Source organism: Glycine soja, chromosome 4, assembly GCF_004193775.1.
Source record: "Glycine soja cultivar W05 chromosome 4, ASM419377v2, whole genome shotgun sequence".
In the NCBI taxonomy this organism is placed as follows: domain Eukaryota; kingdom Viridiplantae; phylum Streptophyta; class Magnoliopsida; order Fabales; family Fabaceae; genus Glycine; species Glycine soja.
The window spans coordinates 25645499-25655441 of NC_041005.1; the positions used below are offsets into that span (position 1 = coordinate 25645499).

Below are 9943 nucleotides of genomic sequence, written 5' to 3' on the forward strand. Positions count from 1 at the left end.
GGTTAGAGGCCAATTTGGCTATAGCTTCTTCAAGGCGATCCCAATTGGATTTGGACCGCGTTGATTCAGCCATGGTGAGTCTCTTAATGAAAGCACCAAAGTTGTTATGAGCTGAAAATAAATCCTAGTATTCGAGGCCTAGGAACCTCCAGAATCAGGTGAGGAAAAGAGATTTTATTTCTGCTTATCCATTGGAATACATCATTCCTATATCTATAGAAATTATGCTAAGAAATTTCTAACGGATTTTGGCATTGTGTGCCTTGGAGGAAAACAAATACAAAATAAGAGGAGGCAATTCTTAACGGAATGGAATATTCAGCCGACAAAGCATCTAGGGTGCCACTACTCAGCTGCTGGCTCAGCCACTACTTTCTAATTTGCTAAACAAAATCTTTAAGGTAGTGGGGCTTGTTGGTTTCCTTTTTTGGCCTTCGATTGTCTTCATTGTTTGGTTCTGCATTTCCTGGTTCCTGGTTCTGGTGATTAATGCTTCTAGTCATACCAGTTAAATTACAAAATTTCATGTGAGCAATAGGATAGAGCACTTTATGTGGGGGCCAAATGGGGAGGTGTCAGTTCGTAGGTAGGTTTAATGTAGTGTCTGGAGCCAACATGAGCCACGAGAATTCAGTAACTCTCAACCGATGCCTGATGTCACCACCGTGAACCGTTTGCACTACAAGACATGGGATGCAGAAGGGGAGTTGCATGTCAAGATTCAACAACGCAATAGTGATAGATACACAGCTTTGGGGTTTGTATGTTTTGGCTTTATTTTTTATCCTTTTCTACCGTTTTTGCCTTTGGGGGGTCCTCAAGTCAAAAGAGTTTAATCAAGCAAGCACAAGCACAATCCCCTCTCCCTGTCCCACAAGAAAGTGAAATTACAAACACGTTGTCTCCTCAGATTCCTTTTTTTTTCCCACTTGTAATGCACATTATCCCATCTCTGCTTGATTTCCCACATCCACTGGTGGGGACTGCCATGTTTTTTTTTCCTTTTGTCAGGACTCTCTTTCTTTTCAGTCACACTATATACCCGAAGGAAAGGCCTGGAAGAGTTACAAAGAACAACACTTAAATTAAATTTAAGTCCTCGGCCTCTCACATATCCATCACCAGGAATAAAAAAGAAAAACAAACTAGATACTCTCTGTCTTCCCTTTTGGTTTTATCTTTCTCAGATGAATACAGTCACAGCTAGAAGCTCTAAAGAAATGTCCTCCAAGAGGCACCACTTTCACTGGACAAACAAGGTTGGCACTGAGGATGGTGAAGTTCCCACTTCAGAATCATTCTCAACACTCTTCCAAGATGAGAAAAAAGATGAACACAAGGTTCCTGTTGCTGCTGCTCCTGAGGCAAATGCTCCAGCACCAGCATCACATACTGCAGCAAGGAAGAAGCTGCAAGCAGTGGCAGTCTCTAGAATCCGGTCTGTGTTGACCGTGTTCAACAAGAACAAGAACAACAACCGTTCGAACTCGGCTTTGGGCCTTGGCTCGCGCGTGGTCGGAACCCTTTTCGGCTACAGACTCGGCCACGTGCATTTTGCATTCCAGAAGGACCCCACTTCCCAGCCAGCCTTCCTGATAGAGCTCGCCACGCCCATCAGTGTTTTGGTTCGCGAAATGGCGTCTGGGCTGGTCAGAATTGCCCTTGAATGTGGAAAAGAGAAAGGAGCAGAGAAAAAACAACATGTGAGGTTGCTTGAAGAGCCTGTGTGGAGGACTTACTGCAATGGCAAGAAGTGTGGCTTTGCCACCAGAAGAGAGTGTGGCCCAAAGGATTGGGATATTCTCAAAGCAGTGGAACCAATTTCAATGGGTGCAGGTGTCTTACCAGGAAATAATAATAACAATAATAATAGTGGAGCTGAAGCAGGGTCAGAGGGTGAAATCATGTACATGAGGGCCAAGTTTGAGAGAATTGTTGGGTCCAGAGACTCCGAAGCTTTCTATATGATGAATCCTGATAGCAATGGTGCTCCTGAACTCAGTGTCTACTTGCTTAGAGTCTAGAAACCTTGCAAGCTTGCAAGATCTGTTTATTATACTTAGTTTTCCTCTTTTTTTTGGGTTATTGGTATACTACTTCAATCATGAACCATGGTTGATCCAGCTTCTCCAAATTTTATTTTATTTTTTTTCATGTAGACGGCGTAACTTCTTTTTTTAAAAAAAAAAGGAAAATAGGTGAGTAGGCTAAGTAAGGAAGAGAGGGTGGGAGATAGTGGGTAACCAATATTTTACAGCATGGTGGTCGTGAGGTGGGTCATGAAAGGTGTATATGTGTAATTTTTTCCTTTCCAATCCTTTTGATTAATGATATGAAGGACGGAGGATAATGCAAATCATCATCATTGTCTTAGCATTTTAAGTTTGTTGAAATAGCCTTTGATCATTTCATCATGCCATCCTATTGTGAATTTGCCCTCTTTGCCGTTATGCACTAATTGCTTGTCGATTAATCAATTAATAACCTATAACTGAAGTGCTGCCACAGCTTATGATTTTTTTTTATTTTTTTTTGGTTCAGGTGATCATCCACTCAAGTGGATGTATTACTCTTGGATTTTTTAAAGTGCACACACGAAAGAAGAAAAAATAAATTGTGTTAACATCTTATGTCCCTATTATTAGGGTATAATATGTTTTTTAGTGCCCTTAATATGTATTCTAATGCTTTCTTTCCCTGTTTAGTTTGGACACTTTATCGGTATCCTCCCAAATCCCACAAAAATTCAGTATTTGGTCCAAAAGTTACGATTCTTCCAATCATTTTTTTCTATGCACAATTTTGTGTGAATATGATCCCAATAAATTTTATTGAACCCCAATCATAGAAGTCATAAAAAACAATACGTATAGCATGTTAAAGGAAATTCATATCCGATTACTGACAGCAGACCCCATCTTTTTCTCCTTTTTCCTTTTGTTTATACATTGGCTCTTAGCTTTACCTCTTGTTGACTGCTTTTCTTTTGTTTGTCTAATTCAAATCGGTGTGACATTTTCATCAGTTTATGGCACATAGTAGTTTGTGCAGCATGAGTTGAAACTTGTAGACTAGCCCAGTTCCCACCACCATTAGAATGGATGTAAGAAGATGGAAATTACTTTTTGCACCGTTCTTTTTTTAGTTTCACCATCCTTCTTTGCATTATTTATCGAAATTTAATTGCAGAATAAAAATATTAAATACTCTTCCAAAATTAAATTTATTATGCTAAAAAAGGAAGGTGGGACTAACAAAAAAATAGTGATGTAATAAAAAAATAGTGATGTAAAAAGTAATTCCCAAAACAAAGATCTTTTATGTGGCTAGCTGGCTCACAGTAGTGAAACCCGTTTTCTTTTTCCATTTCCTTGTTTTCAGGCTTTCAATTTTCTACTATTTCGTTGCAACTTGATAGAACATAGTGAACCTGAGAATATATGGCTTACAGAGAGGTCAAAACCAAATTCCTAAGATTTCTTTCACCAAAACCAAAGTTGTTCATCATCTAGTCATCATTCTTCTAAATAAAAGCCAATTGCTGCACTGCACATAAAGTCTGGCCAATGCTTTATAACCATTATGCTTCCAATCAGTGCACCAAAATCCTCTAACCCACGACTGAGAAAAGAGATAGAAGAAGAAAATGGAAGAAGAGAGCATTAAGGTTGTTCACAAGCCATTACAAAGTTCATTTTGCTTCCACTTTTACATTCTTAATTGTAGGGTCTATTTGGTGTTGCTGCCTGCAGCCAGCTATTAGTTTTTTTGTTAACCATGTTGTAAGTGTGAAGTATTTTTTTTTATCAGTTAGTTTGTTAGAATGTTGGTTTTGTTAGTAAAGGAGAACCCGCGACCTTTTTTTCTTTTCTATTCTACCTTAACCATCCAACACACCTTAAAAAAAAGTGCAAAGTATCTATCAACTTTGCTAACAACTAACCTCAGCAAAATCTGACTAACTACTTTTAGTAGAATTTTTCCTTTTTAACCATGTTTTTAATTCACAAGACTCAAATTTAAAACCTTAATTAAGGAATTGAAATGTAATACCACTCAAACAAACAACTAGTTGATAGCTAGCAAGTAGTTTTGTAGATAACCAAATGATTTCAACAACAAAGAAAGAAAAAAACAATAGAAGTACTGACCACCCTGGTGGGCTACATGTCATTATGAGTTATGTTATAATTGAAGAAGCACATCAGGTTGGTGTTTGATTTAGGACAGTTTTGTTTATATTTTCATAAGACGGTTACCCCATATAAGGACTTCAAGGCACCACCACCACTTGTCTCTTCTCTGGGATATGTGCTGTCTTGTCGCCTACTTGAATGACTGGATCAGATATTTGATTTAATTAAAAGATTCCAATTTCAGATGGAATGCAATGCAAGGCCAGAAAATTTCAGTTTAGGCGTTGGCAAATTTTTTGGTAGGCCCGCTAGACCAAGGGAATAATAATATTTGCTTGGATGAGTTTGTTATGCCTACAGGATGAACATATGCTTGTGTCTTAATCCAAACGTAGACAGCACTAGCAAATAGCAATAATTCCATGGTTAATGAATGCAGAGTATAGGAAATGTGTTATATTGTCTGTAATGCTATGATCAAGCAGCAATTGTGACCGTAACATCAAAGCTTTTGGAGTGTCCGAAATCACATTGTTGGAGATAGCAATCACTAGTATGACCAAATTAATGTATATAAGTACAGGACAATCCTTAATCTTTCATCTTATAAGTCTGTTTTGTAGAGTTAAGTTAGGCCTGATCCCAAATTTTAAGACGCATCGTGATCACAATTGCAACCGTATTGGCTGCATTTATATTATATACAGTATCAAGGTTTTTGAACATTCTAGCAACAGTGACCACAAAGTGAAACCATGGCCGTGGTTAGTTTCATGCGCGATGGTTTGACTGAACTTTTGGAATGTAATTTTGAAAACAATACAACTTTAAAAGAACAATCACCACATTTTGGAATGCTATTCTTAAAACAACAATGACCACTCAAGGGTATTTGGTCATGTGCAGTTCTATTGCAAAAGCGAGAGTGTAGAGATAAATGGAATTTGTAATAGATGTTTCAGTTTTATTCATTCCATACTATTATTCCATAAAAAGCTTAGCAAGAAAACAATTTCATAGCAGACCAACAAAAAGTTTTTGACTTTGTTGGTTAAGATGGGGACTGAATCTTTGAATATTATTTTATCTAACAACGGAACTTAGCTGTTACAACAGAGGATTTTTCTCTGTAAAGCATAAAAATATTAGAAAGAGATTAAAAGTAAAAAAGATACTAGAGACCGCAATAAGCAATCTCGTCCCAGCCATATGGATGCCATGTTTACCCCGAAATTCTCCTTACACCCTATAAACGTTAAGTTCTCTCCCTCGGCCTTTCCTTCCTTAGAATACACACCAACCAAATTAATTTGAAACCTCAAATTACAAAGTTTAGAATTTGGCATAATTGATTTTAAAAGAATAATTAAAAAATATTTTCTGATCTTATTTCCTATTTTCACTTTATTTTCTTTCTTTTTTTTCAAAAGATTACTACTCTTTGAAAACGTTTAATGGCACTTATTACAAGCACACAGGATGTTAAAAAGAGTGTTTCGACGGTGCACTACATATCAACAATGGCAGATTAAGTATACACATTCAAAATTAACTAACTAGCAATCTTGACTTACAAACACACACAAAATAATAGAAATCTGTTAAAATTAATTTGCTATAAAACTTTTCTAATTTAATTTTAAGTGATGTAATTACGTTTACTTATTTTTAGTATGTTTGCTTGCGTCAGTACTTAATGTTTAGGTTTGGGTTTGCTTTTATTTTGGGCAAAATTGCACTCTTAATGTTAGCGGGTATCCTTTTTATGACAACATGCATGGTTATCATGATGAGTTGTCATTATGTATTTACACTTAAATATGAATCAGGGAATGGAGAACAATATGATTATGCAGCAAGTACGAAAATTGCTCTGTTCCTCTTTGGCACTCTTCTATTTGCATGTTATGGTTCTGTTTTATGGTTTTATGGTTCTTTGATTTAACAAAATCACATCCTCTTGTTACCAAGAGCCATGAGATTTTTTCGTTTTCTTTTATTTATTAGTTTTGGATTACCACGTGCTCAACAGAAACTCGAACTAAAATGATATAAAATCAACCTATGGTGGTTATAATACTATTGCTGTAAAAAAAACCTCTAACAAGCTCTTGTTGGAAGGGAGAAATGTGATGGAAAGGGGTGGAAATTCAGAAAATGATGACATAGGCAAAAAAGACAAACTATATAGTTAGGGAAGAGATGTAAATGGTGGCTGGAAAAGGAGTAGAGAAAGCTGGGAATAGAGGTGATGGGCGGAGGGGGAGATTATAATAGTATGCTTTTTTGTATTTATCCTCTTCTTCAATGATATTTTGGCTTTTCTTGGGGAGTTTAAGAAGTGGATGCCAACACACTGTGGAGATGCATTTTCTTTCTCACGACTGCAGTTTGTTTAATTTCAGTATAATAATAAAATATACAGAAAACCGTGTTAGTCTATCGTTGCATTTAGAAAAAGGAGTGAAAAGATAATCAATTCAATTATCTTTTATAGAAAAAGCTTCATTCTCAGACTATTATAATGTTATAATATGAATAAGCTACGGTGCAATTATAAATTTCTATATATTATTTTTTATTTATTTTTTGATGATTGTTTTTATTTTTTTTTTTCTCAAAACTCAAGACTAACAATTATTTTTACCGCCATACTTATTTTAGTGTAACAAATACATAAAAATAATTGTTATTTTATTATTTCATTTAGAATAATATGAAAAATAATTAATGCGATTATTCTTAATATGGAAACGGGTTCGGCTTTGGTGGTGGTAGCTTTTAAAAATGTTTGCTTTTTTCTTGAAATATTGTTAATAGATAAAAAAAAAACAAATTGTGTTAATATTTTGTTGGACACAAGTTTTAGACTTTCTCTCATTTATAGAGAAGGAAATGAGTGCACGAACCCTTTCCTGAATAACTAATTAAGTAGCGTGCGTAAGCATCGGTAAGCCATGAAAATTAATAGTATAGTTACATTTGTATGGTTATAACATTAGATAGGATTATCATGTATTTAATTGAAAACTAATTAAATGAGAATAAAAATGAATATAAACTAAGTACTTGTGTATAAGCACGGGTAAGCCAGAAAATTATATTTACTATGACATTCTTTATCGTGACATACATATAAATAAGAAAAATATATAAAAATGTGGAATTAACTAAAATAATTTTATTCAATTAACATAAAGGAGCTCACGTGAGTAAAAGAATCGCTTTACTATTATCAAATAAAAATTATTAAAAACATATCCAGCTCAGAACAAGGCCGTCAAAGTTTACGAAAGAAATCTTGTTAAACAATGAAATAAAATAAAATAATATAACATCATGCAATTGAAATAAAAACCCATGCTCCAATGTCACATCCTATCAGATCATTGTGTCCCAGTGTCTTTTAGCACGAGATTCTTTAAAGTCATTCACCTAGTTATCTACTCCTACGAACACAAGATTCGAGATCATCACAGGATTCAAACACAAACAACACACACTGAGTGAGTTATCATATTTTTAAAGAAAATACAAATTAACAAAGACATAATCAATATAAATTATAGAAGTATTTATAACATAGCTCAACTTAATACAATTCATATTACTTCACCACTTTATCATTTAAAATTCATTTTTTCAATCACCAACCACGTTACACATGAATTACACACTCGAGTCGAGACGTAACAACACTCATCAATTTAATAATAAACAATTCACAAACGTTATGCAAAATTTATACTAAGACTCAAGCCTATATGCAATGTGGTATTATGTCAGTGAAAAATCACACTGAGACACTTAAGAGTACATAACAAGACACACCACACAATGGGTATGTCAAGTCATTCTCACTAAGTAAAGTCATAAGGTGACCAGTCAGGGTCACTCTTTTTTGTGAGAATACTCCAACCATATGAGATCAACATAGGCTTAAAAGAGCATTCAAACCGAGAGTGTCTTTACCCCCAAGGCCTAGACTCCGAAGAATCTGTTAAGGTCCCACTTTTCTGATTTAGGTTCAACCTCTCAAACAATTTTTGCATGTAGACACTGCTCATGAATTATACAATACTCACGACCTCACACTCGTGTTTCAAACGTGTTTAACACATTATACTATAATTTAACACTTTAGGTTCCTAAGTAGGAATCTTACACTTTCCTTTTAACACTATGCGCATAAACACTTTTTTCAAGGTAAACACAAGTTAGGTTATCGTATAATTCACAACTCAAAACACAAGCATTGTCATATCAAGTGTTAATCACACACTTATTTACAACCAAATTTCATGTTCAAAATTTTAACATATCACAACGTCACAATCCACCATCACATGTTTACATGTATCTCACAAATCAACACATTCAATTTATCCATTACACACAATTTCATGATTCCAATATAACAATTTGTTACGCTAATATAGTAATTTTGTCCAAAATACAAACAACTTATACAAAAATGTTTTTCACAATATCGGAAGTAAAACCCATCAAATAATTTGACATAATCATATATGAAGAATTTCAATACAATAAACATCCCAAAATAAACCCCAATTTGATCCTCTGAGGATCCCTACACATGTTCATTCTAACCCCAATTGTGATACATTCATCTCTTACCTCTAAGCGGGTCCATGTGTGTAGTCCAATAGCGATAGTGACATCTCTAGCGGTTCCTTGAGATTTCTCAAGCTTTTTCTTAGGTTCCTTTGATAGGATTTCCAAGCGTTAGAGAGAAGAAGGGATTGAAACTTCATTCTATTGTACCCGTGCGAGGAGAATTTCTCTCACCATATACATTATTTCATAAATCCCAACGGTAGTAATGTGAGAAAATGCGTTTCGAACTGGGTGTCCAAATTTTACGATAATCCAACGGTTAATGCGACCGAGATGATAGTTTTACTAGGATAAGTTTGGGTGTATGCGGGAAAAACAAAGAGCTGCATGTGAGGGACATTTCTCTCACTAAAGACATTATTTCAAAAATCCCAATGGTGAATATGTGCAGAAATAACTTACCAACCTTGTGTTCAAATTTAGTAACGATCCAACGATTAAAGAATTCGGGATCATTATTTCACGGAGATAGGTTTGGATGTATACGAAAAAAAGAAGATTTTGGAAGAGGGATAAGGGAAAACAAATTTGAGAAGAGAAAGTGTAAAGATGTATCATAAATATAAAAGCTGACTTAATATTTTTATTTATGGCTAGACTTTCAGCCTATTACTTACTCCATTTTTTTTTATTTTAAGGAACTCTATTTTACTCCCTATCAAATTAATAAACAAAATATTTTTTTAAGGACATATATTTATTTTATTTACCATAAAATTATTATTTTAATTAATAAAATTATTTCTCCTTATTTATTTAATTGTAAAAACTTCATTATTTTTCTAAAACTATTTATTTTTAAATAAAATCATTTTTAATTTATTTTACAAAAAAATTGGGTGTTACATTTACAGTTATAGGCATATAGTTATAACATTGGACAATATTATCATGTATTTAATTGGAAACTAACTAAATGAGAACAAAAATGAATATAAGCTAAAAAATTTATGATCAACACATTTAAACTGATTTGAAAGGTCAAGCAAAATAAAACAGATATTATATAAGAAACTATCAATTAACAAAGTATTTAACTTTAGAAATATTGTTTGTAGAAAAATTCCGACTATAATAGAAGTTGTCTAGTGACATATGCAACAGTAACATTGTACTCAATTTATAAACATAACCAAAACAAAGCATGATTAATTGCTAGATCAGGAAAG

General features: G+C 34.1%; 1 protein-coding gene across 1 annotated transcript; it reads left to right on the forward strand.

Annotated features, from left to right (window-relative positions):
- The first annotated feature begins 468 nt into the window (after positions 1–468).
- On the forward strand, positions 469–2359 carry LOC114409553 (protein MIZU-KUSSEI 1-like). The gene has a single exon (XM_028373044.1). The coding sequence runs from the start codon at positions 1188–1190 to the stop codon at positions 2022–2024; it is 837 nt and encodes a 278-aa protein (XP_028228845.1). The 5' UTR covers positions 469–1187; the 3' UTR covers positions 2025–2359.
- The last annotated feature ends 7584 nt before the right edge of the window (positions 2360–9943 follow it).